This window comes from Leptopilina heterotoma, unplaced genomic scaffold (genome assembly GCF_015476425.1).
Source record: "Leptopilina heterotoma isolate Lh14 unplaced genomic scaffold, ASM1547642v1 Lhet_11, whole genome shotgun sequence".
NCBI lineage: Eukaryota > Metazoa > Arthropoda > Insecta > Hymenoptera > Figitidae > Leptopilina > Leptopilina heterotoma.
Genome location: NW_025110829.1, coordinates 252,534 through 270,451, shown reverse-complemented (window position 1 = coordinate 270,451; position 17,918 = coordinate 252,534). Strand labels below are relative to the sequence as shown.

At 23.8% G+C, this 17,918-nt stretch overlaps 1 protein-coding gene across 3 annotated transcripts in view; it reads right to left on the bottom strand.

Moving 5' to 3' along the window:
• Nucleotides 1-17,918, bottom strand: part of LOC122503915 (RNA-binding protein 24-B-like) — a 44,431-nt gene that overhangs the window by 9,292 nt on the left and 17,221 nt on the right. For all 3 annotated transcript variants that reach the window (XM_043614688.1, XM_043614695.1, XM_043614702.1), the window contains one exon: nt 15,762-15,822. In XM_043614688.1, the coding sequence (XP_043470623.1) occupies nt 15,762-15,822 (61 nt within the window). The remainder of the gene's footprint in view (nt 1-15,761; nt 15,823-17,918) is intronic.

Genomic DNA, 17,918 nt, shown 5'->3' with positions numbered 1-17,918 from the left:
GGTCACCTTTTGAATTTTTATTTTTTTAATTTAATGTATTTTAATTAAAATTTATCCGTAATTTTGTAGAAAATATATTTTTATATTCACAAAAAATTTGCCGTATGAAAAAATTGATTTTTTTTGAAAAAGAACAAGTTTTTTTGGTTGAAAATGTTAAAAAAAACCATGTTATTAAATTTTTTTATTTGAAAATTTATTTGTTTACTTTTTTAACTAATTTCAAATATTTAAATCATAATATTTTAAATTAAAAAACATAAAATATGTAAAAAATTACAATAAAATTATGATTTGAAATTAGAAAAATAAACAAATGAATTTTCAAATAAAAAAATTGAATAACAATGGTATTTTTGAACATTTTGAACCTAGAAAACAATGTTTTTTTTCAAAAAAAGCTACAGTAATAGTAAAAATCAATTTTTTCATTCGTCAATTTTTTTTTAATACAAAAACATATTTTCTACAAAATTAAGGGTTGATTTTACAATCTATTAATTTAAAGAAAAATAAAAATTCAAAAAGGGTCAAAATATTTTCTGATCCTAGAATTCTTCACAAAAAATTACTTTAAAAATAATTTTATCGAAGATTTAAATCATTTTCTTAACATAGTTAAAAATGTAGCCGAATCCTCCGCTCAAATTTTTTTCCTTTTTTTAAATTTTACATCCTTATGCTAATAATTTAGAAATAAGTGAACAAATGTCAAGCATTTCAAGTTTAATAGGAAAAAATAGTAAAATAAAAAAAAATTGAAATAATAAATAAATTTGACGCGCTCTACATGAAAGATTTTCAAGAGGCAAAAAATTTTAGGTTATGTTTGTAATTTTTTAAATAAAAATACACAAATGAGATTGACTTTTAATATAAACTACTGGTTTGAGTCTTCATTATAAATTCAATATATTCGATGAAAACTAATTTTTGTTATAAATTAAACCACGAAATTTTTAATTAAGGTAAAAATAGTGGAAACATAACCTTACAGCGATTTACTTCTTTACCTTTCTTCAGGGCATGTCATAAATACAATAATAATAATCAATTATTACAGTAATAAATAATATACAGTAAATGATAAATAATAAATAAATAATAAAAAACAATAAAACCAAAAAAATTTTAAAAACAACAAAGAATTTAAAAAAACAAAAATTTTTGAAATCAACAAAATTAATTGTTAAAATAATATTTAATTTTCGTAGAATGTAACATTTTTATAAAAAGTTTACTATGTTTTCGATACCGATACGGTTAAAATTAGAGACAACGAATTCAATAACCGACTTTACTATACGTATATATCACGAATACGAAACTTTATACTAAACTAATTTAAAGACTTATTTTTTGCAAATGAAAATAAAAAAAAAAAGAAAATTGATTGAAATGAAAAATATTGGGGGAAAAAATTTGCATTTTAGCGATTCGAGGAATCGGGTGCCAAAGGTTCCATTTCCTGGACAGCCCTGAACTTTCCATTGGGTCGATAATGACCAGTGTCCAGTCTACAAAAGGGAATCAATATTCGTCCTGCGACCTCGAATGTCAACTCTGCGGAAATAGATTAGTGTCCCAAAGACAATAATTGCGTCCGTCCAGAATATATTCCACTCAAAACGCATCAGAACTGAGAATAAATTCAATTTTAATTCTAAACAATTACTGTGAATCCAATGAATCGATTTATAGATCGATTTCTTATGCAATTTTATCTTCAAATGAAATTTTACATCTAAAATATAAATCATAAGTGTTAGATATCAATGAATTATTTTTCACCACTTGTCACCACTTTGCGATGAGAAATTCGAGAAAATTTTTTTTTCAATTACAATTTTGTCGAGAACTATTTTGTTTTTGATTTTCGACAAGAATTTTGTTGTCTTCGTTATTAAATTTTCCCACGATTTAAAATATTCTGTTGTTTGATAATATTTTTGTAAATTTTACAAGAAAAATTACAAAGTGAAAGCGAGGCTTATTTTGAGTTGCAGAAAAAAATGAGGGACTTTTCCCTTTAGAATAAAAAGAAAAATAGGGGATATAATTAGGTACACGCGATAATTTTTTTTTTCTTTTGTATTATAACGATTTACAATTGTAACATTTTTCTGCGCAAACCGCTTTTTTTAAGGCTCAATTATCTTCCGGTGAATCTAAACGTAGGTCCCTGCAATAATAAATAGCTCGCGTGCCTTTGAAATTCAGTCCTATATTATGAAGTCAAGCTTTCGGTGTAATTTTGAGCTGCACGAAAATAAACGAGAAATTTTACTATACTTTCATAGTAAAAACTAAAAATTCTAAATCTTTCTATTTTTGGTTGTAAATTTTCTACTATTTTTCGATTCTTCTCAATTCGATATTTTACTATTTTTAATTATAAATTTTACTACTTAGTTTTGTAAATTTCACTATTCTGAATTGCGAATTTTCGGTTGTAAATTATCCTACTCTCGATTGTGAATTTTACTATTTTCAAAAGAAATTTTAGAGAAAAATAATTAAAACTACTATCGTAAATTAAAAATTCCTAAAAGAGTAAAAAGTTGGCGCAAAAATTCCCTGATAGTTTAGTAACTGTAGTAAAAGTTTAGTCTTGGTTTACAAAAGCTAAAAACTTTAATTTCAAAGTTCAGTTATAGAGGGAAATTAATTTTCTATTTTTTTACCACATGGCAGAAAAATAAGTTGAGACTATTTTGTACTTTCGACTTTTAATTTTAAGCATTCGGCTCATTTTCGAATTTCAACTCCCCTTCGGAGAGCAGTGACCCCCTGGACGCTTCCTGGGAGGCCCCGCAGATGTTGTAGTGGCATTTATAATTTTCTAGTTTTTAATCTTTATCTTTATTTTTAAATTTAAAAAAAGTAGGAGCATATTTTTCTTACAATGTTTTAAATATTTGTTATTGGTAAATGATTTTTATTACTGCCAAATATATTTATTACTATCAAGTATCAATGATATTATTTATTACTGGCAATTATATTTAAGACTATAAATTAAATTTATTACTATCGATGATATTTATTATTATCAATTGTATATTTATTACTGTCAATTATATTTATTACTGCCAATTATATTTATTACTGTCAATTATATTTATTACTATCGATAATATTTTTTACTATCAATAATATTTTTTACTATCAAAACGAATATTTCTTTGAAAGTGTCAAATTAATATCAAATTGGATCAAATTGATAGAAAAAATGTTAATTAAATTATGATTTAATCCACATTTTTGGTATCAAATCGTTGCTATTTGATAGTTTCCATCATAGTTAACAGTGTTGGGAAAAAAATATAAAATATAAAAAGTTTTAGGTTATTTTAAACAATTTGTTTAACCTAAATAAATATTTAATTGATTCAAAGAAACATTTTGGTTCAATTAAATAAATTTTACATTCAAAGAAAGAATTTAGTCACACGAGGCAAATTTTTATTTATTTGAATCAAAAATATATATGTTTCTACAATGCATTTATTTATATATTTTAGATATATATTTTTAGAATATAAAAATTTCGCTATTCGTAGTAAATTTTTCTACGGAAAAAAATTTCATATCGGAAAAAATAAAATTTACTGCGGAAATAGTAAAAAAATCGCCAGAAATACGTAAATATTTATGACTCGGAATAATGACTTCGAAAAAATTTAAATTTACTTCGGAAATAGTAAAAATCGACAGAATTCCATACAAAAATTTTGGAATGAAAAATACACTTTGGAAAAATTTTAATTTACTACGGAAATAGTAAAAAATCGACAGAAGTAGACAAAAATTCCTGACTGAAAAATCTACTTCGAAGAAAGTAAAATTGACTCCGGAAAAAGTAAAATTTATCAAAAGTAGGAAAAATTCCAGCCAATTTAATTTTTAGTAATTTTTTTATAAGAAATCAATTAAAAATAAAATCAGAATAATGATTTTTTTTGATTTTTACTTTTCTTAAAAATTGATAGGTTTTAAAATCTAATTCTAATCTAATCGTAATTTTTGACAAAATATATTTTTGTATCTACAAAAAAATTGACGAATGAAAAAGTTGTTTTTAAAATTTTTGAAGCATTTTTTTCAAAAAAAAAACATTGTTTCAAGGTAGAAGATGCTTAAGATTATACCATTGATATACAATTTTTTTATATGAAAATTCACCTGTTTATTTTTCTATAACTAATTTCAAATCATAATTTTTTAAAATAAAAATTACTTACAAAACATAAAAATATTATGATGAAGTTATGATTTGAAATTAGTTATTGAAAAATAAAGAAGTGAATTTCCATACCAAAAAAATGAATAACAATACTATTTTTTAAGATTTATAATCTAAAAACAGTTTTTTTTCAAAAAAAATTCTTTAAAAATTGAAAAAAGCAATTTTTTCATTATTTCTTTGCAATTACAAAAACAAATTTTCTACAAAATTACAGATAGGTTTTAAAGTCTATTAATTTTTCAGAAAAATAAAAATTCAAAAAGTGTCACAATATTTTCTGCTTTTTATTTTCTGACTATTGATTTCCTCTCAAAAAATTACTATAAAAATAATTTTATAGAAGATTTAAATAATTTTCTTAACATAGTTAAAAATGTAGTCGAAGTCTTCCCTTAATGAATAAAAAAAAATAATAGTGATTTAGAATAAGCAAATCTCTTTAATATTCTGTAAAGATTTTATTAATTTTTATAGCTTTAATTAATTTTTTTCTTTGACTTGTAAACTCCGATTCGCGTAATGAAAATGATTTGTTTTTATGAAAAAAAAAATGTTATTAACCTTTAACGAAACATAAATAACACGTGTAAAAATAATTTTTTATTTATTAATTAAAGTAGTTTAAGGTTTTAAAGTTTTTTTAAATTAAACAATTTTAATTTTTTTAAAGAATAAGAAAACGAATATTAGACAATTTTTTTTTTTTTGTTAACAAATATTTATATCATTTGAATATAGGAGTGATTTTTGAAAATTCTGTGTTGCTTTTCACCAAAGTGTTTGTTTACTTAGAAATTTATTTTTTCTACCATATACACGGAGAAAAATGGAAAAATGATTTATGCATATCATTAAAATTGATTTTTTGTTTAAATATTTTGTAATATTACTTAATTGTCATTTAATAAGCTTTCTCAGAATATATTTTACTTTTTTTTACACTATTTATATTGTTAATGAACAAAACTTGACTTTTTAAAAATTATTATTTACAACCCTTAAACTAGACATTTAAAAATTTGTTTATATAAGATTAAAAAAAATTAAGTTCAAATAGCAACAAAATAATTATTTTCAAATCTTTATTAAAAGGATCAACACGGGAAATAAGTTAACTAATATAAACAAAATAAATAAACATAGGAAATTTTCAAGAAAATTATTTTTTTTTAAAAGAAAATTAATATTGCCTTAGTCAAAAGTTCCCAATTCGTGGAATGTAAAAAATATTCGTAAAAAAATGCATGTAAAAAAAAATTTATCACCAAAAAAGTGACAAATTTTCCAAAAACTAAAAGAAATAATTTGAAAAAAAAGACGAAAGTGTTTCGTGACGGAAACTAAAGTGTTCACGATTTCCGTCGCAAAGTGGTAACGGAAGTGATTACGATCTTGGGTAGTTTGTCGCGTGGTGAACCTACACCTTCACTTTCCACCCCCCACCCCACCCCCTTCCTTTCCTCCTCTCCCCACTTCACTGCCTTGTGAATCCCCACAGGACGAAACAGTCTAGAATTTACTTCAATAACCAAGCTGATGCTAATTTCCATATACTATATATATATGTATACCACAAATATATATATGTATAGATACATAAAGGAAAAACACACATTTTGTGGTCAAGTCATTAAGGATAATTCTTCAAGAGAGGAGAAAGATAAAAAAAACGAGGAGAAAGAGAGGAAGGGGAACAAGTTGAAACGAGTTCATTTTTCCCCTTCTTTCCATTTTTAAGACCTCATTATGTCACCCACACGTGCAGCTGCTTATAGACATTTTACGATTAGAATTAGATTATATAAATTATCTATTATATAAATTTTCCACCAAAAGAACTTTTTATTATTATAATTATTTTTATTTGAAGGGGATAGACATTTTTTTTCTACTCCAAATTCACAATTTGAATGAGTGTTTTAATCAAACTGAAAGGAAAAGACAAAAGAACGAAATAGGGTTAGAAAGGAATCATCTAATTACAAATATTTCAATCACTTTGAAATAGTTTTTCAAAAAAGTTGTTTCGAAAAAATTTAATTTATTTTATATTTGAAATTGATATTTTTAGTATAGAGACAGAGAGAGAGAGAGATAAGTGAATGATGAAAATTATGGAAGTGCGAAACGCTTCCTGGAAATTTGATTTGGATGAGTGCCAATAATATAATCAAGATTAGTCATCAATCTGATGTAAATAATATAGATTTAGTGTGTATTGAAAAATATTCGTTATAGAATCTCTCAAAACATGTTAATTTGTATTTCGGTATTTTGTATTATTTATTAGAGTTTATTTCCTGCTTTCGATTTTTTTTTGCATTACTTTTCTTACTTCTCTATTCATCGCAAAAGTTGCATAAATATAATCTCCAAAAAGTGGAAGAATAAATAAATATTTTAAGTTAATTTGAAAATTTTCTAAATGGATCTTGAAAATTTTTTTTTGCAAAACTAGTTCAACAATGTTGTACCTGATGTCAATCTCAGTCAAACACGATAAACATTGCAATTGGAAATATTGTTTCAAGCGTCTTAAAAAATTGTTCCTCATTCAATGCAATAAGAGAGGAAAAATATTTTATAGTCGAAATTTTCAAAGGAAAATTGAAAGACAAAATTAAAATTTTTAAATAATTTAAAATATAAAGTTGATATTGTTCAGTAATTTCGGGACAAAATTTAAATTGTTAAGTAATTTCAAGAACCAATTGAGAATGTGAAATAATTCAAAGATAAAATCAAAATTTTGAAATAGTTCAACAAAAAAATTGTAATTGTGGACTAATTCGAGAAAAAATTGAAATTGTGTAATAATTCAAAGGTAAAATTGAAATAATTTATGTATTGGATTCGGATAAGGTGGAGAATAAAGTAAACATTAAATTTGTTTTATTAAAATTGGTGTTTGGAAAATAATAAAGAAGAATTTAGAGAAAAGTTTAGTGTGGGAATAATAAAGAAAGAGGATTGTACGGGTAGAAATATTTTTTTATATATCATAAAAGAACATAAAAGAATAAAAAATCGTTTATGAATACCCGCAGACTGTCGACGGCGCTGCACATAATGCAATGGGATCATCTTCACTGTTTGTTGAAACATCCCTTAACCATTTTTCTTTAGACAACAATAGCAACGAAGAAGTTTTTTCTTTCATACAAGAAATGTAAATTTCCTATCGGAATTTTCCTTTAAGAAAAAAGGAAGAAGAAAAAACAAAAAACAAAAAAAAGAGAAACGAAAAATGAAAAAGAAGAAATAAGAGAAACCAAAAAAGGAAAAATAAGAAAAAAGTTTATAACTCTTGTAGTGAAGAAAAAATAAAACTATATGAAAAAAGAGAAACAAAAAAGGGGAAAAGGACTCAAAGAGAAAAACAAAAAAGAACAAAAGGGAAGAAAGAATATAATTTTTGTAGTGAAGAAAAGAGAAAACTGCAAGAAAAAAGAAACAAAGAAGGAAAAAGAAGACAAAAGAAAAACAAAAAAAGGAAAAAAAAGAAAAAAATTATAAGTCTTGCAGTGAAAGTATTTAAAAATACGGATTTTTTGGACCAAAAATTAAAACTTTATATTTAATATTATTATCTATAAAATTTTAACTCAAATTCATTTTTAAATCAATTATTTTTTTTAGTAAATTGTACGAGAATTCAAATATTTAAATACAAAACAAATAATTGAATAATTGCATGTTTCTTAAAATTGAATTCTCATAAAGAACTTTATCAACAAATTTTAAAATATACTTGAAGAATAATTGAATAATTGACTTCTTTCAACGAATTATAATAAAATTTTTAAGAGTAATTACATTTTCGAGGAATTCGATAAAAATTGTATTAAAAATAATTGAAACTCTGCAATAAGTTTTATTATTTAAAAAATAATTGAATCGCTGTAAAAAATTTTATTATTTATGAAAATAATTTTTCTTAAATAATTGAAATTTTTTGGAAAATTATATTAAATAGTAGGTAGTTATATTGGAAATCATTGAATTGAGAAAATTTTTTGAAAATAATTGAATTTTGGAGTAGAATTTTATTAAAATTTTTGAAAATAATTGAATTTCGTAAAAAAATTTTATTATTTGTAAAGATAATTGAAATTTTAAAGAGAATTTTAAAAAATTTTTTTAAATAATTGAATTTCTGAGAAGACTTTTGCTTAATTTGAAAGTAATTGAATTTCTTTAATTATCATTTCTACAAAATTCAATTTTTTAGTAAATGAATTTTTTTTTAAATTCTACGAGAATTCAATAATTTAAATAGAAAAAAATAATTTATTGAATAATTGAATGTTTCTTTAAATTAAATTCTCATAAAGAATTGAATTTTATTTTAGCAACAAATTTTTAATAATTCAAATTTTTCGTCAAATTTAAAAAAAAAATTTAAGAATAAATAAATTTTAAGAAATTCGATTAAAATTGTATTGAAAATAATTGAAATTCTCCTAATAAGTTTTATTATTTATGAAAGTAATTAAATTTCCAAAAAGAATTTTATTGAAAATTTTTTAAATAATTGAATTCTTTTGGAAATTTTTATTAAAATAGTAGATACATATTAAAAATAATTAAATTGAGAAAAATTTTTGAAAATAATTGAATTTCGGAAAAGAATTTAATTATTTATAAAGATAATCTAAATTTTACGAGAATTTGAAAAAAATTTGAACATAATTGATTTTCTGAGAAGAATTATTACTTTTGAAAGTACATAATTGAATTTCTTTAATTATTTGTAACTTCTCCAAAATTCAATTTTTTATAGTGATTTTAACGAAAATTCTCCTATAAATCCATTAATTTTAATAATTAAATAATTAATAATTCAATATGTATTAAAAATTCAAATAATTTCAAAAGAATTTCAAAAAATTCTACGAGAATCCAACTATTTAAAATTTAAATATAAAAATATATAATTTATTGAATAATTGAATGTTTCTTAAAATTGAATTCTCATAAAGAATTTAATTTTATTTTAGCAACAAATTTTTAAATAATTCAATTTTTTCGACGAATTTTAATAAAATTTTTAAGAATAATTACATTTTTTGAGGAATTCGATTAAAATTGTATTGAAAATAATATTGAAATTTTGCTGTAAGTTTTAATACTTATAAAAGTAATTGAATTTCAAAAAGAATTTTATTACATTTTTTTTAAGTAATCGAATTCTTTTGGAAATTTTTATTAAAATAGTACATACAAATTGAGGAAAATTTTTGAAAATAATTGAATTTCTGAGAAGAGTTTTATTATTTATAAAGTTAATTGAAAATTTTGAAGAGAATTTTTAAAAATTTTGGTACATAATTGAATTTCTGCGAAGAATTTTATTACTTTTGAAAATAATTGAATTTCTCCAATTATTTGTAACTTTTCAAAAAATCTTCAAATTATAACGTACAATTTACGAATTTTTCGTATATTTTCAAACAAATTGAACTTTTTTTCAAAACAACTGACTTTTACGGACTTAATTCAAATTTACGTACTTTTACGGAATTTATGAACCTAATTTGAGCCCTGCTCTTGAATAAGTGAAGAAAAGAGGAAACTGCAAGAATTGAGAAAAAAGAGAAGCAAAAAAGGAAAAAGGAGACAATAAGGAAACAGAAAAAAGTAAATAAGAAAAAAGAATAAATAAGATAATAGTAAATAAGAAAAATAAGATAAATAAATAAGAAAAAGAAAAAAGTTGATAACTCTCGCAGTGAAGAAATGAGAAAACTGCATTCGAACCGAAAAATAATGTCGACATCATCAGCAAAAATTTATTTATCTTAGTGATGGAAAAATTTTCTATCTCACTATATATAATACTAAAATAAGATACCATTAGGAGATAAAATAATTTTCATTTTGAAATGTAAGTGAATTTACGTCATGAAGATGGACGACGACAGGTGGATCCGTCGCCTAGGCGGAAATAGCCAGCAGCAGCAGCAGCAGCAGCATAAGCGTTCAGAGGCAGAAATCTTTTATAAGAAGTTTTAGAGACAAGAAGAAACGGCCTTAAATCCTCAAACAAGAAGCTATCGCACATATTATATACATATATATGTATAAGGAAGACTCGTGCGCGGAGTGAGGCTGACAAGCGGGACAGGTGGATCTAAATTAAGATTGGACTGACGCCAAACTCCAAGATGGCCGCCCGCGACGCTCAGCGTCGTCGTTTTCTTTACGACACCTCATCTTCACAAATAACAAAATCATTCATCCATCATAGAATGACTACGCAGTGTTAAAATAAACACTTTCGAAGAAACAAAAAACCCCCCAAAAAAACCATTTTTTTTTTAAATTCACTTCTCTTTCCGCAATTATATATTTTTTTTACAATATTATAACCAATTCAAAAAGAAATATCAAATTCGAAGATAATAATTTAGTAAATTTTGCAAATAAATATATAGTTAATCAAGTTTTTACAGTTTACCACGATAGCGTCCTTTCATAATCTGCGCGCGCAGCCGAGTGAAAAGTGGGGTGCTTCCCCCACCACTTTTTCAGCGTGCGCGCTCATGAATATTCAAAAAGAAAATTTATGAAATAAATTGTTAATATAAAAATGAATGAAAAAAATAATGTGAAACATGCATAGAAAACTTTTTTATGAATAGATATTCACTTCCTTTGAAAAAATAAAACTCCCTTTAAACAAAAAAAAAAAAACTCTGTTAAAAATGTAAAAACTACAAAAACTGTTAAAATACTCCAACAGATAATAGTTTTTTTCTTTCTTAAACGTTTTTTTTTATAAATTACACTCGAAACTAACCTTTTCTCTTTCTCTCTGAAATTTTAACGAATATTTTATATTCCTCCCGCACTCATGGAGCTATGTTTGTTATTAGAATAATAATTTGTAAAAACAAGAATCACTTACAACACCAAAAAATACAACACCAATAGCGACACCAAGTGTAGTGTAAGCCTTCACCACACACAAGGTTATTTATAAAATATTGTTAGCGAGCCTAGTTTTTCTAACCGTACGAAATCGCTATTTCGATATTTTTTTAATTTAATTACGAATTTGTAGGAATTTTTTTTTTAAATAATCTCTTTTTACTTTTATAAAGCAGCTTTTTTTATTTATAAAGTTTTTTTTCCAAGGTTTTTTCAATTAGGTTTTTTTAATTTAATGAACAAGGGTTTTTAAATTGACAAAATGAAAAGAAAATCATTAATTTTGGAAATAATGAATGACAATGAAAGAAATAATAAAAAGAATAATTTTTCTTTTCTCTACTGCTTTTGTATCAATGCTTTTGTTCATGCAATTTGGAAAAAAATAAATTATAAGCAGGATATATCGATTTAACCCGACGGAATTGTGGCAAATAAAATATTGATAGATTTCCTTATTTGAACGGACAGGTCGGTTTCGACGAAATTTCCCAGATATAACATTTCATGGAAAAATGTTTAAGACCCGCTACCAAAAGCAAAACCTACAAAATATACTTTTAAAAAAGAAACCCATTGAAAAAAATACTACTCATCGAAGCAGACTATGTGTGATAATAGAAGTGAAAATAGAATGGAAAAAAAGAAAAATAGTGCAAAACTAGAAAAAATGTTTTTTAGTTTAAAAAGTTAAATTATAAAGAAAAATATTCGTTGAATAAATTAATTAACTTGAGAAATAAATATTTCTGGTACAAAATTGATAAAGAATAACATAAAGTATGAAATAAAATTGAAATTAATAAAAAAAAGTAATAGAGAAATGTAATGAAAAAAGAGTAATGAAAAAACGAGTTAAAAAAATAAAAATGAAAAGAAAATGTAGAAAAATAAAATAAAGAAAAAGAATAGTGTCGTTAAAATATTTAGAATAGACTTTTTGCATTGAGAGACTGCGCGCGCCGGTAGTGAAGAGAGGGGGGACTACTCCCACTCTCCACTGGCGGCCGAACAGCTCTTGTACTTTAAAACAACTTTTAAAATCCTGACACTATTTTCTTTCTTTAAAAACGAAAAAAAATACATTTAAAACAAGAAAAAGACCCTCACGCCTCGATAAGAACAAATTTTGAAATTTCAATTACCCCGGACTTTTAAGCACCAAAAAAAAAAAATTAAAATCGACCTCATTTTTCTTTTTCTCTGCTAAATATTAATCAGATTAATCAATTATTAATATATTTAATAATGCTGATTAAAGAAAGAGTGCGAAAAAAAGGAGGTAAAGATCAAGAAATAAACAAAAATAAAAAAACTAGTAAACAAACAATTCCAAAAAAAAAAAATTCTTTCAACAACCGCAAAATCATCACTTCACGTCAACTTCATCAAGAAAAGAAGAAACAAAAAAACACAACCAAAAAAAAAATCGATCATCTAAAAAAAGATCAGCTCAGTACCGAGTAAGAGATAATTCGCACGTAGGTACTTGGATGGCATCGTTTTACGTGTGCGTGTGCCGCGAGCCCTTTCTTTTTTCACAGGATTTTCATTCTTTTTGATTTTTATTCTCTTTTTGTTTTATTGAGTGTCTCTCTCATTCCCTGTTTCTTGTTTTTGGACTCTGTTTAATTCCGATCTAAGAATTGTGACTCCTTCAAGAACCCGCGATGCTGAAACGTCATTGTCGATATTTTAACAGAAAAATTTTATCTCTTTTTTTGTCATTAACTCTCTCCATAGGGATCCATTTTTTCAAAAGTAATAAATTTTATTATTAAAATAAAAAAGTGGTTATAATTTTCCTTGGGATCACTGCCTTCGATATCGCGTCCCTTTTTTTTAAAGTGCGAAAAAATTCCTACCGTCGGAAATTTCGTTTTTTTTTCTGAAGAAAAATTTTATTTTTGAAGAAGAAACTAGAGGATATAAATAAATTTCCGATGGTAGTGTATTAGTAAACAAACTCGAGGCGAAAAAAATCAAAAATTCGAGGAAAATAAATAAATAAAAAATAAAAAAAATAAATAAAAAAATATTTGAAAAGAATAATAAGTATAAATGAAAATGATATGCGTAAAATAAAATTTTTGATTCATTATTCATTAAGAAACAAGTTAAAAAAATAATTATTTGATAATTTTTTGTATTTTAACAAAAATTGCAAATTTTAAGACTTTAATTTACAGGGCTCGAAGTAGGTCCGTAAATCCTGAAAAAGTCCGTAACTTTGCTTCAAGTCCGTAAAAGTCCGTTTTTTAAAAAAAAAGGTCCGTAAAGTCCGTAATTTTATTCAAAAAGGATGAAAAGTTCGTAAATTGTACGATATAATTTTGAGAATTTTAGAGAAATTACAAATGATTGCAGAAAGCCAATTATTTTTAAAAGTAATAAAATTCTTCGCAAAAATTCAATTATGTTCAAAAATTGTTTTAAATTCTCGTCAAAATTTCGATTATCATTAGAAATATTAAAATTCTTCTCTGAAATTCAATTATTTTCAAAAAATCTGAACAACATTTCAATTATCTTTATAAATAAATAGCAAAATTCTTCGACAAAATTCAATTGTTTTCAAAAATTTTAAGAAAATTCATTAAAAAATTTCAATTATTTTCATAATTAACAATATATTTATCACACGAATTCAATTATTTTCTAAAGTAATAAAATTCAATTATTTTCAAAAATTTTAATAAAATCCATTGCAAAATTTCAATTATTATCAAAAGTAATAAAATTCTTCGTAGAAATTCAATTATTTTCAAAAAATCTAACAAACATTGTCAACATTTCAATTATCTTTATAAATAAATAGCAAAATTTTTCGACAAAATTCAATTATTTTCAAAAATTTTAATAAAATTCATTAAAAAATTTCAATTATTTTCATAATTAGCAATATTTATCACACGAATTCAATTATTTTCTAAAGTAATATAAAATTCAATTATTTTAATAAAATCCATTGCAAAATTTCAATTATTTTCAAAAGTAATAAAATTCTTTTTAGGAGAATTCAATTATTTTCAATAGAATTTTAATCGAATTCCTCGAAAAAATTCTTAAAAATTTTATTAAAATTCGTCCAAAGAATTTAATTATTTAAAAATTTGTCGATTAAATAATAGGAATTGAATTCCAAGAAACATTCAATTATTCAATAAATTATTTATTTTTGTATTTAAATAATTGAATTCTGGTAGAATTTTTTCATAAACATTGATTTAAAAATAGATTTCAGTTAAAATCTTAGATTATAATAATTGATTTTTTTCGAAGAATTTCATTAAAATTTTAAAAATAATTGAATTTTATCGAGACATTTTTTTAAAATAGTCTTAAAAATAATTGAATTTCTACCAAAACAAAGTTTTATCAAAACTTTTTAAAATGTTTGAACTTCTACTAACATTTTTATATTTTTGAAAATAATTGAATTCTTGCGAAGAATTTTATTAAGACTTGAAAATAATTGAATCTCTGCAAAGATTTTTATTATTTTACGGAAATATTTAAATTCTTGCGAAAAATTTTATTAAAATTTCTGAAAGTAATTGAAGACCTGCTAAGAATATTGTTTTTTTTTTAATTTATGCCAAGAATTTTATTAAAATTTTTAAAAATAATTGAATTCCTGTTAATTTTTTTCAAGAATTTAATTATTTTTGAAAATTTTAATATAATTCATCGCAACAATTCAATTATTTTCATAAATAATAAAATTCAATGCAGAATTTCAATTATTTTATTTATTTTTAATACAATTTTAATCGAATTTTGTCGAAAAATGTAATTATTCTTAAAAAAAATTTTTTTTTAAAATTCGTTGATAGAATTCAATTATTTGAAAATTTGTTGATAACGATTTTTTATGGAAATTGAATTTTAAGAGAAGTTCAATTATTCAATAAATTATTTATCTGCATTTTATTTGTATTTAAATAATTGAATTCTAGTAGAATTTTCTAATAAAAATTGATTTTCATTTCATAAAAATGAATTTCAGTTAAAATTTTAGATTATAATTGAATATTAAAAGCAATATAGCGTGAATTTTAAAAAATAATTGAATTTTGTAATTAATTTTTTCGAAAAAGTTTAATTGAGTTTTTTTAATATTATTTTTAGTTTATATTTTCTAATATTTATTTAATTTGAAGAATTTACGAATAATTGAAATTTCGTAAAATTGAATATTGTAAAGAAATGAATTTGGAAATTGTCAAAGAACTTTTCGAAAATTATTAAAAATTATCGATATAAAGAATTTGATTTGGCCTGATTCTATTTTTGTCAGTTGGTCCGTAAATGGTCCGTGATTTTTAATTTTTGGTCCGTAAAGTCTGTATTTTCAAATACTTTCACTGCTTCGAGCCCTGAAATTATTATTAATTTTCCTTTTGTTAAAGTTACTAGTTTTATATTCTAAAGGGACGTGGTTTTTAAAGAAAGAATTTAAGAGGGGGAACGTAATTCGACTGAGAGTATAATTGCAGTGATAGAACACATTGCACTTGTGTAGATAATTATCATAACAAAATTAATTTCGAAAAAAAGTTTTAAAATAATTACTCACCCATACTGACTGGGAATGACTGTGGGATATCCAGCGCGAATACCTGTAGCGAATGGGAATGCTGGAAAGAAAAAAAATACATTTATATTGAAATACTGACTAATAATTGTCATAAGATTAAAATTTTTTTTTTTTTGGTAAAAAAAATTCTGGGCATTTTAATATTTGTAGACCGTATAGTAAACTTTTGATTGAAGAGAAGGGACCGAATGCGAGAGAGATAGTTTTTCTCTGTCGCTACGTTCCACTGTCCCCACTACAGCGCCAGGGAAAGTAGCGCGGAGTGGGGGCAGTGAGAGCGAGAAAGATATTTCAGTTTCTCTCTTTCGCTCGCACTACAGCGTCAAGGAGAGTTAGCGAAGGAGTGGGGGGCCGCTTCTCTCTTAAAAATCACCTCTCTAGTAAAATACTCAATAATTAATTAAAATCTGCAGTTAATTCGAAAACGAATTCTCGAACGTAAAAAATCAAATCAATATCAAATAATAAATTAATAAATCAAATAAAAAAAAATAAAAACAATATTCCTTTTTCAGACTCATTACAAAAGCAAAATTCTACGTGGCTAAAAATAAGAGAATTTCTCTTTTTCCAGTATTTTTTTTACTCATTGCCCGTGAGTTACTCTCTTCAAGAATTCTTTGGCCATGCTCTAAAGTAGACATTTGAAAGCTCTCTGTTATTTGAAACTAAAATAAACATTTGTCGAAACAGAGAATCAAGTTTTGGAGACAAGAAGAGTCGGCTGTCGCGACCAGTGAATAATTTGTGACAAAACAAGAAAAACAATTTCTCAGCACTCACTGGTCTTAAGGCAATTTTAGACTAAGGGCGTAAAGAAGAAAAACCTCGAGTTATGTTGGCTGAATGCCATATTAGAAAGAGAGAGAAAATAAAGCAGTTGAGTGACTCAGTGTGGTGGAAGTGCTATCTTCTCAAATGCACATTGCAAAAGCTGTCGTCTAAATTTTTTTTTCTTTTTTTTTGACACTTTGCGCCATTTGCACTTCGTCCTTTGCTCTTTCAAGTCTCCAAAGCATTCAATTTATTTCTAATCGAATTATCCTTTGGGAGAAAGAAATTTTTCAGTATAAAATACAGAAATTATTTTTAAAAAAAATTTTTAAAATGCAGAAATAATTTTCAAAAAGTATTTTTAATACAAAAATACTTTTTGAAATAAAATAATTTTTTTCTCGTAGTAAAAAAAAGGATCGTAATGATTCTTTTTTATTTTCTATTCTCTGTTCAATTCTATTTCATTGAAAATTCTATTTCAAAAATTTTTTTTTTAAATACAGAAATAAATTTAAAAAGTATTTTTTAAAACAAAAATACTTTTTGTTTTCGTAGTGAATAAAAAGGATCGTAATGATTCATTTTTTATTTTTTATTCTCTGTTCAATTCTATTTAATTCAAATTATTGAATTGTTCGACGACAGTTGCAAGTAGAAATTACGATAATATTAGATCGAGTTGAATTATTGTAGGTGGATGACAGTAAAAGCTGATGTATATTATAAAAACTTATTCTTATATTAAAGAAGTATCATTAGAGTGAAAGTCAAACACACAGTTACCTCATTGTTGGAAAAAAAATTTTTTTTTTTCAATTTACCAATTACCAAATAATGAGAGTGAACTTAATCTTAATTACTTTCTAAATTATAATGTCTGTTTATAAAATATCGAAACTTTTTGAATCTCATCGAGAAATGTTTATTATTATAGTCGCATCGAAGAATGAAATTCAGAAATCTTTTTTCGCAAATTATCCTCTGGCAAAGTTTCAATTTTATTCGAATTTAATAGTTTTTATTTTTGCGTCATCGAAAACAATGTTCGAGAACCAAAATACAGAGAAGAATTTTTTTTACTAGTGTTCTAATAAAAATTCTGAAAATATTTTTAAATATTCATTTTTGTTATATAGAACATAATTATTCTGTAAAAAAATATTTCCTGTTGAAAATAATTCTATAAAAAATATTTTTTTAGAAAACAATTCTATAAAAAATCTTTCCTTTAAAAAATAATTCTATAAAAAATATTTTCCGCTAGAAATAATTCTATAAAAAATATTTCCTCTGGAATATAATTCTATAAAAAAATTTTTCTATACAAAAATATTTTCTATTTTTTTAAAATATTTTGAA